We start from the raw sequence: 16,690 nt of genomic DNA, 5'->3' as shown, positions 1-16,690 counted from the left end.
TTTTTCCTGGGCTCATGCTCGCAGCCAAGTCCCAGAGATGGCCTCCTTGATCAGATACTCTTCTCTCTTTAAAGGTGGCTCCATGTGCTTTGCAAGCTCCCATGAAGTCACATAAGACCACCCACTCTTGTAGAATAGTAAACATGGTCTCCTTCTCCTGGCAATGGCTCTGCCCACTCTTGCCCTGCCTAAAACTATGCTTCTGTCATTCTGGTAATGGGGCTCACTTCTTCTGCTGTACCATTCCGCTGCAGCATCAAGGGGCTTTGTTCCTCAGCCATGTCTCGGCCCCATGGAGGCCATCCCCAGCACAGTGCACTGAAAATTGGCCACAATGTGCCAGTGTTTTTATTTATGTATAGTGACCTTTTTGAAGCTCAAAATGCCAATTGCAAGCAAGCAAGCAAGGTCTGGAGCATTCTAAATCTGGCCTCCTGCTCGTGCGTGCACCCTGTGAACTAATTTTCAAAAGAATCACGAGTCTCCAAAGAATATTCCTGAAACTAGGTGTTACCAAGGGCATGTGCTTGCTGCCTCACCAAACCTGTTCCTTCTGACTTGGTAGCATTTAGTAAGAAAACAAGACAAAAAGGACAGAACATTGTTGCATTGCAAGCTTCCTGCCCCTGTGAATGCCAGCTAATGAAGTGGAGCAAAATGCAGAAACCCATTTTTACTTTAGTAGATGCTTATGGGGCAGAGAATTATGAGATACTGAGCCACTGTTGTTTTCAGCCATGTGATCTCTATCATATCATTTCTTAGAAAATTATTAGGTATGTGTGGCACACCCATCTTGCTAATAAGAAATACGCTACAAAGCAGCACATATGGTATGCCTGTCAATAAATGGTCACTTCTCTATTTTGAGGCTTACCTGAACACAGAAGGTCTATGAGCTTTTCATAAACGCCCCCACACACCCCCACACACTACCTTAAAACCAAGACTATGCAGCTGCTCTGCTTCATCAAGGAATTTGGGACGGAAGGAATGCTGAAAGAAAAAAGTAAGGGAGTGGGTATCAACACCATGTTTTTCAACAGCAACATCCCTTTCCCACAGATGTGGCAGTGTTTGCAGAGTGGATATTTCACAGCATACAGTAAAGCTCTGCTATTATAGTGGGGTATGTAGTAAAGCTCTGTGTTAGTCTTGGACATCTCCCTCTTCTTAAAAGTGAATGTCATAGAAAGCTATAAAGGGCATGAGCTTTATTGTAGTTGGCAAGTTATTGTAGATTAATAAGCTTCAAAGGCACTGTTTGCTGTGAAACTGAAGTCCGTATCTCGCCAATAAGCTGTATTCCCCTGGGTCTTAACACAGCACACTGCCTTTCAGGGTTTTGTAGCTAGGGAGTAGGGCTACTGGAGTACAAAATATCAAATTCAGCAACCAGAGAAACAAAATTTTACAGGCAGGGCAAATTATGCAGTTTGGGCAACTTTGCAGAAATAGGCTTTTTAACAGGCTTTGCTTGTTAAGGTGTTGGACTATGACCTGGGAGACCAGGGTTCGAATCCTCACATAGCCATGAAGCTCACTGAGTGACCTTGGGCCAGTCACTGCCTCTCAGCCTCATGAAAACCCTATTCATAGGGTCGTCATAAGTCGGAATCAACTTCAAGGCAGTAACATTTACATTTAGAATTTTGTATCCAATATTTTTGCCAGGAGCCTATGAAAAAAGAGGAGAGAAGGATAGTTGTGTAAGGGTAAGGGCATAAGAACAGGGAGCTGTGTTGAATGAAACTCTTCTAGCTCCCAAATGTTGAGTGCAAACTTACAAAATTTGGGCAGGATTCTCTCCACTATTACAAGAATTAAAAACTTACTTCTTTTTGAAATGAAAGTTGATAACCAAAGAAGGCGGAAAAATGAACTAGATCCTAAATTGGAAACACAGTATAGGCAGACTCCAAGAAATAGCTACCTACAGAAAATGAAATCTTCCAAGGGATTTCTTCTTTATGAACTTTAGAAAATTCCTGTCACAATGTATACAAGCCAATGACAACAGAAGGCAAGAAACAAAAAGTTTGTCCTCTTCCTGAAAGTCCTGTGCAAAATAACTAAAGGACCAGTCCTGAAGTGGGATTCCAATAGCCATTTTCTGGCTACCCACACAAAGTACTGTTGCCTCCACTACCCCAGTGAAGCCAGCAGCAGTAAATGGTCACAGAGTGCTTGAGGAGGGAAGAGGGTAGGGAGAGATACGATGGCAAAGATGCAGGCAGGATTGGTAGCTAAATGAAAGGGGTGCACAGAGTGGGGTGCAGGGCCCTCGACAACAACCCTCCATTTAGAATGAAATTTTGACACGCAAGATATAATTTTAATATTACCACCCTATTTTACAACCTAGTCAGTTCAGTTTTATTACGGTCATAGACCCATATAGGTATTGGATAAAATACAAAGAGCAACATTGTACAAAGGTAAAATGAATAAAAATATAAAACAAGTAAAGATTGGTTAATTAATAAGCATGAAAGTAAAACATAGGGATGAGAGACTCTCATTATGTGTCAAACTTGTTTTGACGCTTATATTGAGCAACATAGAGAAATTTGGCCACCAACTCGGTTTGAGATCTGTTAGAACCACTCAGGAGGTAGATTATCAAACGTTCAGGGGGTAAATTGGGAAATTTTGTTATAAGTGGGGTGATATATTGGTATCGTTCCTGTTGATAAAAGGGACAGGCAAACAAGACATGGGCGAGGGTTTCCAGAGCATTCGTTTTACACGGGCAAAAACGTTGATCGTGTGGAATACCGTAGTATCTACCATCCATAAGTGCCGAGTCCAGACAATTAAATCTGGCTTTTGAGAAGGCGTGTCGGAATTTGGGTGTTGTTAGGTATTCAAGATATAAAGGATATTTTGACGGATTTAAAGGCAGTTTGTGATGTAGGGGAGAGCAAGTTTTGAGGGCTGCAGTAGTAGAAATTTGTCGGTCTAAATCTTTGAGTCTGGTACGAATGGAGAGACTGGCTGACTTAGAATCTAATAGGGTTAACTGTTCTAAGGAGAAGCCTAATCGGGGAAGTTTTTTGTGATAGGATTTCATCCATGAGGAGAAATAAGGATCATCCCAAAGGGAAGTTAAGTACCCAGGGGGACAGTTATAGGAGAGTTTAATCCAATAGTTAAAGGCAATTGTCCAAGCTTGGCATTCAATCGATGGTACACATGCTTCCAATCTAAGGGCTGCATTCGGAACAGATCTTGGCAACCCAAAGATTTGCCTGAGAAAAATTGATAGAACAGCCTCTATGTGGGGTTTGTAAGCCAAGATCCATAAAGGGGCACCAAACAGTAATTGAGGGATAATCTTGGATTGAAAGGACAACCTAGTCATGATTCAATGCATTCATTCTGCTACTTAGAAATATGAGGAGGATTCTGGCCGCCATTCCTCTTTGGCAGGGGAGTCACATAGACAATGGTGAATAGAACTGCTGTAGCAGACTGAACATGTGCCAAGGATACTGATATTGCAGGAATGCATAGAGGAGGGTGGCTGTTACAGGGGGCAGAGCATCACAGTAGCATAGGATAATTGGATGAAACCATTGCTATAGCTATGACGAATGTAGGGGTATATATATATCTGTACCCAACCACCATTTTAGTCGAGTTATGTACTTTGCTCCAGTAAAGCGCTTTGCTGAATAAATAACCTTAAAACAGGCTTTGGCTTCATTATTGAGTCTCCTCCAAAAAGGACCTAGTCGTAAATTCCATGACAAATAGCATCTTTGCTATACTGTTGAAAATTTAGCAATGGCCAGACCAAAGACAGCAGAAAATGTCCTACAAGTGGAACGTGAATCCACAGGTTAGTCTACATGACTCTTGACCAATAAAAAGCCAGGGTTTCACAAAGCCATTAATTTTCCTAGCTAGAGCTGTGGATTCTCTGGTCCTGGGAGAGGTAACACTGACTGAACAACCCTGAAGAGTAGAGCAAGGTCTTTATGATGGAAAAATGAGTTAAGTCATAGCTTCAAGGTCCACAGACCCTGGCAAGAACTTCACGGGAAAAAAGTTTCTATTCTCTGCATTAAATGGAAAATACAAATATCCAACATGACAGGCTTGGCAGCTTCCCAGCTATGGAATTGCTCTGCTTTCTGGTCAGGGGTGTTGGCTTTCACAACAGTATTATAAACTTCTATCAAACATGTATTGAACACTTGTGACACATAAAACAGGCTCTCCACAAAAAGAAATTACAGCTGTCAACCTTCATCTCAGCTGCCCCAGATGTAAAAGCTGATTGAAAGTACCTGTGCAAGAAACTATTCACTACTAAAAACCAAGATGTACAAGCTTGCTTATTTACAGCAAGCTATCAGGGTTCAGTTTTGAAATGGATTTTCTCATTTCCTTCAATGTGTTTTTCATACTGTTCAATAATTAGCCTATGAAAACAGAGAGAGGCCCTTCGCTGATTTTTTTAATGGATCAGTGCCAGTAATACTAAAGGTGCCAGAGAATATCCCACCCTGATGCATTTGTTAAGAATTTTACCAGATACAAGATATAAAGCAATTTTTGAGCAAAGCTGAATGTGGGATCAAGCAGGCCCAGACAGTAATCTAAGTAATTCTGGCGCAAAAAAGCCCAAATTGTACACTCAGAACAAATCTACACAGATTAACCAATAAATCTGCATAAGTACACATAAACTGTTCTGTTTTCAAATCATTTGGATGCTTTTTGTGAGAACTAAGGGCTGAACTATATGGCACATGGGCAATGAATGAATGAATGAATCTCCCAATACAATTTTCTTCTTTGAAAAGCAGCTGTTGGGGCCCTAGACTGGATCAGAGCCATGGTACAGAAGGAGGGAGGGAGGCTGATACAAGTTGCCCGCAACAGTACTACTAGCTACAGAAAAGAAAATATATCAGCCGAACAACATGGGTGCCTGTATGTTTCCCCATTCATGGTTACTAACAGCTCTAGGGAGGTGGTTTGGAATAGGGCTGTGGCATAGGGAGAAAGGATTAGCCAACTTGTTTTTAATCTAGAAAGTTGTTCTCTGGATGCTCAGTTCTACATCAGCATTATGGCCAGGTTTGCGGCTCTGGAGCCTTCTCCATGGCACTGGACTTAATTGAATATCTCAATATATGGCAATTAAATAGGCCATTTTCTGAACATTTCAACCTATTTTGGCTGCTAGCCTTATGGAATTCTATTATGTTCATATCCTGCCTTTCTTTCATGATGGAAATCAAAACAGTATACATCTATAATATACCTACACAGAACTTTCCTGTAAACCACACGGGCTGATTCATACAAATGTTTGCCTAGTTCTGATTGAGAAGTTGTGAAAAGAGATATGCTGAAGCAGGCTGATTTTGGAAAAACCTGGACTGGGGACCCAAAGGTTGGGAAAGGCTGCATTAGAAGAAATTGGCAGTAAAATGCTGATGAATTTTCATGAGGAGCTTTTAACAGGTGGAAATGTGGAGCATTGAGTTTTAGACAGTGGGAACTAGTGGCTCTGCTGTCAGTGTAGCAGTGAATCCACTGCAGGTTTCAGTCCAAACTTTCAAGGAGCTGGCCAGGGTGCTGAACCAATTTTGGGGATAGGTTTCAGCACATTGGACAGCTCCTCAAAAGTTTGGACTAAAATCCATAATAGATTCACCGCCCCGCCAACATCAGAGCCACCAGCCTCCACTGGTTTTAGATTGGAAAAAAGGGAGAGAAAACAAAACCATCAGATTCATTTGGCCCTGCTTGTGCACCATCATAACACTGTTGAATAACCCATACAATAGTCAACTGGCAAGTTGTTATTTAAAAAAACCACCGCAATGGAAGGACAGTTTCTAGGAACCACAAAGCAGAATGGTGTCTGCCCTATGCTCAGAGCATGCATGCAGGCCGGGGAAGCGGCAGGAGCAATTTGTCTCTGTCTAGAAATCCTTATAAGATGCCATGCTCAGGCCTATGCATGAGCTTTCCACAGGTGGGATTGCAGAGGAATCACACATTTGAACGTGTATGTTGAAGGACTAGGTTAGTCTCCACAGCTCTTTCCTTTAGAGGAAAACAACAGCACAGAGGCTACTGTGACTTCCCACCACTCAAGGAAGACAGAGCACTAAAAACAAGTATCTGGTGAATTAAGGGACACACATAAATACACACAGCCTTGGGCATGAGGTCACCAAGAAATTGGTCTCAGTTAGCCAGGATCTAAAAATAAAGCACTCGTTGAACACTCTCAGCATTTTACGAGGCTCAGCATTTCTGTACCACAGATGTAAGACAAATGCACTTCTAACAAGCATTACTAAATAGCCCAATCAGGAAAGGGAATGAAAAGAGCCATTCAACTAATGTTGTTTAATAGAAAACGCAGGGTTCCAGCCAAAAATCACTTCATTAGCATCGTAAGTCTTTCCCCCCACCCCACCCCACCCCACCCATCAAAATGGAATCATCAGAACCTTCTGGTGAAAACCAGCATCTTTTTTTTTTTGAGACATAGTGAGATCCACTGACCGCTGAAATTCAAGGGTACCATTTATATTCAACTGGAGTAAATGCACAAGCATATTGAGAAAAAGGGAACAGCAGTCACATAGATTTGCCCAAAGTAAGTACTTGCAGAAGCCACCCCTTCAGCATGGCTGTGCCAGGCCAGAAACAGCAAGGCAAGGACTCTCTCACTTTGTGCTCCCGCCTGGCCTTCTGTGCAGCTTGCTCTTATGCAGAGTACTTGGGGGATTCACACGGCCAGGGCTAACAATCCTAACTTTGGGATGCATTCAAGAAGGTGACTGAGAGGGGAGCAAGGAGGTCTCATTAATTTATTGGAGGCCAGTAACAGGACTGGATAGGCTGTTCCAGACTGTCCATTGCAATCAGTGTGTGGCCACAGTAACAAGAATGGGCCATGCTGGGTGCTTTAGACACCTGCTTTAGACAACCTGGACCAGCTTACTCTATCCTCTTCCATCATTCTAGCCTCTGGTAAGTTAACAAGGCTCCCTATTCCACAACAGCCACCAAATACAGTTGGCAATTTGCAATGGGAGCTTATCAGTGCCTCCCATCCTGACACTCTCCCCTGTCCCAATAATCCAATCTAGAGTATCCTCAGAGGGAGACAAATGCCCCATATCTATTTTCTCCATTTGTAGCCCTTGAGAGCAGGCATTGTCCAAAAAGTCTTCTGAAAGGGACATAGCGCTACAGTAATCAGAACTTTTTGTTCTTCATATTGATCAGTATGTTAGCAGGCTTGCGCTGATAAGATGCCTGGTCTTCTGTAAATTCTACTGAATTTCCCATTTCCCTTCTAAAATATGCCTGGATTATGTTGCTTTTGAAACAAATTGCCATCTTATTCAAGTTGGATTGCCACCCTTTTCTTGAGGTTTCCAGGGTCACAAACACACATCACACACATACCTGTCATTGAGCAATTAAACCAAGAGGGAAAGGTACGCGAAGAAATTCAGTGAGCTAATAAATGCAGCTGACACTTTATTTCCACTTCCCGTGACCTAGTGACTCTTCAAGACCTACACTTTCCACACAGAAAACAGATGCAGTCCTCATTAATCATCAACCAGGGAATTATCCAAAAGGGCATGCAATTTGACCAAGCATCTACTTGCAGGTCAAGTATTGCACCTTCATATGAGTTGCGTATCGCTGCCTTATTGGGATAGCATCATCTGCTCCGCAGAGCACACTGTAACATACGGCTACAATTTAAACACCAAAGGCCAGTAGGGGTATGAATATCTACCCCCCCCCCCCGTAAAGCACTAAGTGACTTCACAGTGAAGAACAGAGACAGGTATCAAAAGCTATTTTTGCTCTTAAAAAAATCACTTTGTAGCAAGGCTGGCAGCAGAATTCATTTTTAAAAAATGAATTTGTAATAGCAGTTGAATAGCGTCAAGTTATTTTCAAGGCATGTTCCTCTGTCAAGAGGGGCCATTTTGTCTCCTTTTTGCACTTCACTAAGACCTGCTTTCTGATGTTGAAACTTGTGGGCCCAATTCCCACATCCTAGCTCAGTGTCTGTAATAATCATTCACAGACTGGGAAGTCGGTATTGTTTTTAATTATTTTCTTATTGACTTTATGCAGGGTGTAAGCTTATTACGAGCACAGCAGGGGGATTGTAAAAGGCCATCAATTGTTTTTATGAGACCCCAAGCATTTTCTAATCTCAGATGTAGTGACTGATCATTTGGGGAACAGACACACAGGCCTTGAGGAGATTTATGACCATATCATACTTCTGTATCTCCTGCGGCTTGTAATTACCCCGAGGCAGTCAAGGAGCACTGCAAGAGGAAGGGAGAGGAGGGGGGGCAGTCTTCTTGACATTTATTTATTTATTTAGGCTTTTATTATCCTGAACTACCTGATTTGGAAATCCAAATGCATCAAAGTGGTCTTTGTGCCGGATGGGAAATCTATTACCATTGACGTGGTATGTTGCCGCTGCTGCTGGGACTATTGCTTTGAATGATATGGGGCACAGATGTTTGGGATCTGTTGCATATCTTAGGCCTACTCACAATACACTAAAGTTGTAAGGGCTTAGATTTGCCTGCACTTCCATAAATCTTTCATTGCAGCCCAATACAAACATTATGTAGAGACAAGCATACGGAACTACCTTATATTGGGTTTGAACTATTGACCCAACTAGGCCAGCGCATCGGCTCCCTGAAGTCTAAGGCATTGAGAGTTCTCTTTCACCTCTGATCTGTGTACTGGAGAAGCTGCTTGCCCCAGCATCTTACAAATTCAAAGCATGTGCTCTATCATGGAGTTGTGGGCCTTTCCTGTAAGAGCCACTTAGGGCTAGGGCTTGTTTACTGAGCATTCATCTTGATTTTGTTTGCAGGGAGATTGGAGATGTTGGTTATTTAATGAACATTAATTTTGGCTTGTTTTCAGGGAGGTTAGATGACGCTGTGTCAAAGCAAGCATTATCCCCCACTTTCTAGTGTATTTCCCTGTCACTCTCCTTATTGCAAAAAGGCCCATCCTATAGGGAAGCGGGCTTGTTGCCCAAGGCCTCCAAATTAAATTAAATTGTTCAACTTGAAGTTGCCAATATGCGACTGAATCCCACCTGAAAATGGCAAAAATGTCTGGAAGCGCCCTTAGAGAGCTCCCATGCCTTTTTGCTCCACTATCAAACTCACCTGGATTCCAAGCAGAATTCCCTTCTGTGGCAGCTTAAATCCTGTAGATAGCATTGCCTTCAGGAAGGCAGAATGGATATTCTCCCCAAAGCAGGCCACCTAGACAGTAAAAAAGTTAGAGGAGAGGAAGGAGAGTGAAAGGGGGATTACTACTAGTTGAAGGAAACAGAAGTACTCATTTAAAGAACAGGAAAGAAATGTTCCTCTCTAAGGAATCCTAGCTTCCTCTCATTCTGTAGTTCTTCCTCTCTTTTGTCTGGAACCAGCAGGGAAATGGCAGCTCAGCGCAGACAAATGTTATATTTTAATTAAGCAATAATGAAGGAATAAGCAATGTTTTACTCTCAAATAGCGCACCATGGAGCAACATAAATGGATCCTCCTATGAATTATGTGAACACCAAACACAGCTTCTGGTTCACACAGTATGCATGTGTTCTACAAAATGTTCATAATACTTAATGCTTAAATAACAGCAAGGGTTATAAACGCTACTCTGGGCCCATAAAATGAATGCTATAGCTTACAGTAGAAATGCACAGTTGCTTAGCACAAGGTTCTAGGCATTTCCTTAGAATCTGTGAAACCATTCAGAGTATTTAAGCACACACATTTTGATTGCAATATACCACACAGCAAGGAACATCTGGGTATCAACTAATAAGATATAGTTTTGCAAGCCATTTCTTAGAGGAAAACAAAAAGTTGTCAGGAGATTGGGGTAAGATTTAGTCTGCCAGATTAAAGTAGCAGAGGATTGGTGTTTATTTTATTTATTTATTATTTGATTTATATCTCGCCCTTTCTCCCAGCAGTTGTGTTGACAACTTTGACCATACAAGTCCCAGGGGGAAAATGCAGAACAGACAAGGAGGGAGAGAACTGCCAGTTCTTGGTTCCAGTGTCAGTTTCTGTGCCGTTTGATAGTTGCCTGAAAGAAATGAAGTTCAACAGGTATGGCTTTTTCCTTCAAAACCTGCAATAGTGAAAGCAGCAGCAGTTGCTTAGCAGGGCACAATTAAAGGCAAAGGGGCACTCTTTTAGGCAAGGCATCAATGTCTTAAGAGTCCTTCTTGATGTAATAACGAGTAAGGGTTTCACAAACTTTGTCAGCATTTCTTCTAGCTAACCCTTCTCTCAAGGTTGTTTCATCCTTTTCCTTCCTTCAGTTGAGAAGTCCTGAGCAGCATTTATTGGCTCAGCCCTTTAGAAGAGTGCAAAGTGGGACCTTGTGACGTCTTTGTAGTAAAGTGTTTTATTTACAAATACAGAGGCTGAATCAGGAGTATGGGAGCACAGAAACAAACACACAGGAAATACCAGGTCTATACTAACATCATCACTCTGAAGTCCTAAAAAAGCATAACAAAAATGAAGTAAGAGCTTCTCCTTAGGAATTAGGTTAGCAATTGAGCTTGCCTGTTTCAAGATCAAACGCTTTTTCAGCTTTCCCCTCACATGCACATTCACTTTCTCATTTAAGCTTTACCAAGAGAAAGTAGGTCCACCTTGGATGGGACTTTAGTTCAAAATGATAAAAATGAGCCTAATGGTCCATCAGTAACCATTAATCTGACACTCACCATCAGCTGATATCATATGCAAAACCCCTAAGAGCAAGACATTTTACATAGCAGCTCAACATGGATGTATGATCCTGAATATAATTAGCCCCAAAAGTTACGTGTTCTTCTACTCATTATTCTAGATGGGAAGGCTCAAATTGCACACGTGGTACAGAAGTGTGGAAAGGAAACAATCTCAAAAGTATAAGGTTCTGTCACTACTAGCAATCATACCAGTGGTTGAAAATTCAAATTTAAATCAAAATTTATTCCACATCTTTGCTGCGTAGTGATAACATATTCATACCGACTGTAAGTTCTATGTGTACTTAAAATGCATTTGGAGAATAAGTGACTATTTTATCAGTAGTTATTATCCTCTACTCACTGTTAAGAAAGACCTTTACAGCTCTTCTGTTTTATGGCAATTGTGAATATGGATCTTTCTAACTCATAAAAGTTAATAATCTCTCCTTTATGACTAAAATATTCCCTCTTTATCTAACACACAGAAAACTAATCTTCACCTCTTGGCTAAATGACTTACCCTTTTTTGTCTGTTTGTTTCTCAAGAAGTCAACTCTCTTCAGAAAGTTAAGACAATCAGTTGGATCTTAGTAGATTGTAACGTTGAAACAACGAAACAAAATAAATTTGGGGGGGGGAAAGCAGTGGAAGCTAACAGTAAAAAAATGAAAAAATAAAAGGGATAGCAACTGCAGTTGGAATTTGACTACAATTTGCAGAGCAGAATAATTTCTTTTTTAATATTTGAAAGAAACAGAAGTGACAATATTCCATCAATGAAAATGGACTGCCTTCAAGTCGATCCCGACTTATGGTGACCCTATGAATAGGGATTTCATGGTAAGCGGTATTCAGAGGGTGTTTACCATTGCCTCCTTCTCAGGCTAGTCCTTCCCAGCTGGCTAGGGCCTGCTCAGCCTGCCACAGCTGCACAAGCCAGCCCTTTCCTTGTCTGCAACTGCCATTTGGGGGCAACTGGGTTCCTTGGGACTTTGCAGCTTGCCCACGGCTGCACAGGTGGCAGGGCACGTAACCCCTGAGCCACTCACTGTGGGGGTGATCTTTAGCTGGCCCTTGACACCCAGGAGACACGAGCGGGGATTTGAACTCACAGACCCTGGACTCCCAGCCAGGCTCTCCTCCCCACTGTGCTATACCAGATGTTATTCCAGCAATATATATGCAATATTATGCATGAAATCTATCATATAACACCTGGAATTTGTATGTGAAAATTGAACATATTTACTGTCCTATTCACTATATCTATTTTGTAATTATTGGGAGTAAACTTGTTGCATTCACAAGTAAACAGTCATAGAACAGGGCTGCATATGTCCCAGGTTAATTTGAGGTATTTGTGCATAGTGTTTAGGATCACAATGGTCCACAAGGAGACTTCTTATTTCCATTTACAGTACAATTATCCTTTATTTCTAATATTCCACCACTTCTTACTAACATTAATAGTGTTATTTGTTATTTGTAAATTGTATTGTTTTTATTTTATTTTTATTGTATTTCTACACCTGTGTTTATTTTTCTTTGTAAGCCGCCTTGAGGGCCTTTGGCCGAAAGACGGGGTATAAATAACATTTAATAATAATAATAATTAATATGCACATACATTTAATTACCATATCATACAGTTATAGAGTAGAGAAGGAACCTTGAGGTAAAGAAAAATAGCTCAGTGTAGGGGAAATGGGAATTGTATTCCATACTCTCCTCTCCTAAGTTTATGTGCCTCTGTGCATACATGCACACAAACACATATACTTCAACTTTTCATCTATGAGTCTGTAATTCAGCTCCCCTTTGAAGAAGTAAATATGCAGCAAGTACTACCAGTGATGGGATGGGAGATGTGCAAAACCTGCCCCTTTATTTCTGCAGTTTCCCATTTTTCCACTCCATAGTCTCAAGTATCCTCGCTTTTAGGAATCAAAGGAGTAAATCAGATGGACATCCAAATGTTGATTCTGTCTTGCCATTTCATTGCTTTCAACGGAATGCACATTTGGATACACATTTGGATATGTGTCCAAATGCACATGCCCATAGTGCCCACCCAGCTACCTTGCACAACAGTATCCACATGCATCCATGTTTAGCTTGCATATAAATTTGCACATCCACAGATAGCTTTTCCCCCAATGGAAAGTAAATTGGAACATTAAGGAAGATTTGGGATAATTGTCTGGAAAGGTGAAACAGCAATATCCAGCTCAGACACTGAACCTGTTGGATTATCATAGCATCCCCACTTCTGGATGACCTGATAAAACGGACATCTTGGGAAGCCAGGAGGGGTGGCAACTGTACAGACAACTGTTAATGTTGCCTAAAGAATAGGCTGCCCATGCATGCCTCAAACCATGTACATTTAGCACTATAGAAAAAAAGTCTTCAGGCAAATAAAAACTGCACCCATAATGAAGCACATACTGGATCCCTCCCTATACTATGATATGCTAATTGGAGTAAAGTTATGGAAACAATCAAGAGGACATGCTGTATCTGCGGCCATGCAGGATCCTGAGACTCCTACCTGGAGTTCTTTCTACACATGACACATCACAATAGTAACCAAGCAACCATAAAAATATTATCCCAGATATGTGTTATCTCGTGTAATTTCTCAATTAAAAAAAACCCAAATATCCACATTCTGAAGTCTGGTATTGTCTCTGTGATGTTGCACTGATGGGAATTTTGACGGTTGAATATACTTGTCTGTCAAGAGCTAGCTAGGTATTTCAGAAAATGTACTCTGTCACTCTGAAATATTTACCAGAACCTGACAACTCTCTGTGAGGAAAAAACATACGGGGAGTTCATGCTTTTACAATGACCATTGCCAATGGATGAGATTCAGATGCAAATGAAGAGGGACATCCAGTGGTCAAACAAATTACTTTCTTCAGATAATCACTTTGGTTTTCTTTATAAGGAAGGTAGGAGTCACTGCACTGGGTTAGGAAGAAAATGTGCCTCCTGCTGAAGACACGGAGCAATTTAAGTACAATACAAATATTATTTTTGTGGGGTTTCTTTATAAGTAGCCCACCCTCCAGTAAGAATCAGTCTGTGGAATTGCCGGTCCAAAAGAGGGATCCTGGCCAGTAGAAAGCACCTTAAATGCTAAATAAATTCATATATGTTGTATTTTAATTTAATTATGTACGCCGCCTAGAGTGGTCGTTTATTCGGCCAGATAGGCGGCCTAAAAATAAATTTTTATTATTATTATTATTAAATGAGTAACAGCTGAGGAGCAAGAGGGCTATGTTGCAATTCAGCTTTGAGGCAGAACCATATTGATGTTATGAGAAAACTTTCTAAAAATTAGTACCTCCCCAGTGGATGCCATTTCACATCGGAGAATAGGGTCAACATCTCTCAGACGGGGCCATGAGAACACGGGAGCCTGGAAAAAGAGAGAAAAATGAGAAATGATTCAGCACCTTGGAAAGCTCCTTGAAAGTTTGGACTAAAATCCTGAGTGGATTCCACTGCCCCACTGACATGGAGCCACCATCCACCACTGTGTGGTCTGCATTTATATTGGTAAGTTGCAAACTTTAGAGAGCTGTTCCAGGAGAGCATTCATATTATACTTACATTGTTGAAACATTTAGCACCATGTGGGTTGTTCAAAGTGGGGGGAAATTAAATGCCATGTGCTATAGAACCCTAGGCTGGGATGTGCTGTAGAACCCTAGGCTGGAATGTACTATCTGAATGCATCTGTAGTGTAAGGTATGTAAGACATATTTAAGTCTAAGGTTAAAATTCCTCTAAGTGCATAGGGCAAGTGTGGCATTATAACTTGCTGAGTTATCATTCCTAGTGGCAAGAAGGGGTGGGGGGGGAAGTGGAACAGAAAAAGGAGCAAGAAAATCCATCCCAGAGAAGCAGTTGTGACAGGTCTTCTGTACTGTGGCTATGATAAGGGATGAAGGGAAGCCTCTTCCTCTTCTGCTTTTGACAAGTTTGGCTTGTGGCCAGCTGTTTTGCAGCGACTACTTAAATGGGAGAGCAAAAGTTTAAAAGAAGAGAAGGATCAGGGTATTGGTCATGGGCACTTCAGGAGAAGGTACAACTAATTAATAATATCATGCCTAATATTCAAAAGGTTCTGTCAATACCAAAGGGCCGTTGAGAGACTTTTAATTATTTTTGACATTTTAATCATCAAAAATGCCATAGGCATTTAAAAGCATTTTGTTGCCTTCTAAAGAGATAAATTCTGTGCTTGCTATTTCCATACAAACGACTAAAGCAAAGCATGGAGATATCACAAAGCTTCTTTTGGAATGTGAATAACTAGAGAGAAATCTATGAAAACCAGGGCTAATTCCTTCTAGATACAGCCAATTGCTTGTCACCTTTTGATTTAACACCCCAGTTCCTTGCCTTTATATATAATAAAGCGCTGCCAATATGCAAGAGTAATCTGTTTTGATATCTGCAACTTTTAGTTTGGACCTTTACCTTTTTGTACATTGCATGCTCATCAAAAAGCAGGGCGATAAGCTCCCCCCACCATTAAATGAATGGCCAAGAAGAGGTTAACATATCACATCAACCCTATCATTGCTTTGCAGTACCACGGCACACATACCTTGACGCCAACATAGTCAGAAGGAATCATGGGGTTTGCCAGTGCAGGAAGGGTGGACTCGTGGATTTGTTCCCCAGTCATCACTTTAGTGGCCACATCAATGAAATCCAGACCAAGAGACTTTGACACAAATGGGAAAGAGCGTGAAGCTCGCAGGTTGCACTCTATCACCTGAGGAGGAGGAGGGAGACAGGGAAAGTTCGTTGAAACCTCATGCCTTCCTTGTAATGCTAACTACTGACAAGCCTAAAGAGTGTAAACGTTTCCTCACTTCCCTGATACACTGAATCGAATTTCTCCCCCATCCCTAGTAACAACATGTCTCTACCTGCTGAAGGCATAGCGTGCACAGGGGAGCCACACCAACAGACAGGGAAGGGGAATCAAAGGATCTGTGGATGAGAGAGGAGTAGGCCGAAACCATCAGATGCATGAGTTTTGGCCTCATTGTGCTTCAGGGAAGGGGGAGGATTTTCATCAAGGACACAACACGAGAAAGGCTTAAACTCTCACTCCCACCTACTGCAGTCCCAAGCCTGCTTCCCCTACCCCCCTCAGCTGCAATTTATTTTTTAAAAATGTTGATCGCATTCATGTTTTGCTCTAAAATGGTGCAATAGCTAGGCATGAGGGAAATTAGTAAATTTGTCTCTTAGATTTTTGTTTTTAAACCTTTTGGGTGGGCTGTGAAAATGCTGCCTATCAGTAAGACTACTCTGGTGGCACATCTTCCCCTTAAGTTTTCTTCTATCCCATTTCCATTGGGGAAGGGCTGTAGCTCAGTGACAGAGCATTTGCCTTTCATGCAGAAGGTCCCAAGTTCAATCCCCTCCAGGTAGGGCTGGGAGGGATTCCCGGCCTGAAACCCTGGAGAGCTGCTGCCAGTCAGAGTAGACTGTACTGAGCCAGATGACTGAGAATAAGGCAGCTTCCTATGTTCCATTTTGCTCTCTAGCTATCCATGACCCAAGGAAGCAAAACAGCAGCATATGTATTGTAGAATCAAACGTGTGCCATGCTAATAGGATGAGTCGCATATAACATTCTTACAAATTTTATTTCGTGCTGATCTGATTTAAGCCCAGTGCTGATCTAATGCACTTTCTGACAGACGGCAATTCCACAGAACTTGCTTTATCCTGAAATTACTGCATTGTGTGGGCAGACAGAGTTCTTTTCTCAAAATTGTATCACAGAGTGCCTTATAAAGTGGTGAATGGCAAAGAGCATCAATGGTACAAAGACCCATGGGGCAGCAA

General features: G+C 41.6%; 1 protein-coding gene across 5 annotated transcripts in view; it reads right to left on the bottom strand.

Annotated features, from left to right (window-relative positions):
• Window positions 1–16,690, bottom strand: part of CPS1 (carbamoyl-phosphate synthase 1) — a 230,906-nt gene that overhangs the window by 8,675 nt on the left and 205,541 nt on the right. For all 5 annotated transcript variants that reach the window (XM_061607673.1, XM_061607675.1, XM_061607674.1 and 2 more), the window contains 4 exons: window positions 15,432–15,602; window positions 14,160–14,234; window positions 9,213–9,311; window positions 937–996 (listed from right to left, as the gene is read on the bottom strand). In XM_061607673.1, coding sequence (XP_061463657.1) covers window positions 937–996; window positions 9,213–9,311; window positions 14,160–14,234; window positions 15,432–15,602 — 405 coding nt within the window. The remainder of the gene's footprint in view (window positions 1–936; window positions 997–9,212; window positions 9,312–14,159; window positions 14,235–15,431; window positions 15,603–16,690) is intronic.

This window comes from Rhineura floridana, chromosome 2 (assembly GCF_030035675.1).
Source record: "Rhineura floridana isolate rRhiFlo1 chromosome 2, rRhiFlo1.hap2, whole genome shotgun sequence".
In the NCBI taxonomy this organism is placed as follows: domain Eukaryota; kingdom Metazoa; phylum Chordata; class Lepidosauria; order Squamata; family Rhineuridae; genus Rhineura; species Rhineura floridana.
The sequence above is the reverse complement of the archived record's forward strand: the minus strand, read 5'-3'. Positions and strand labels throughout refer to the sequence as shown.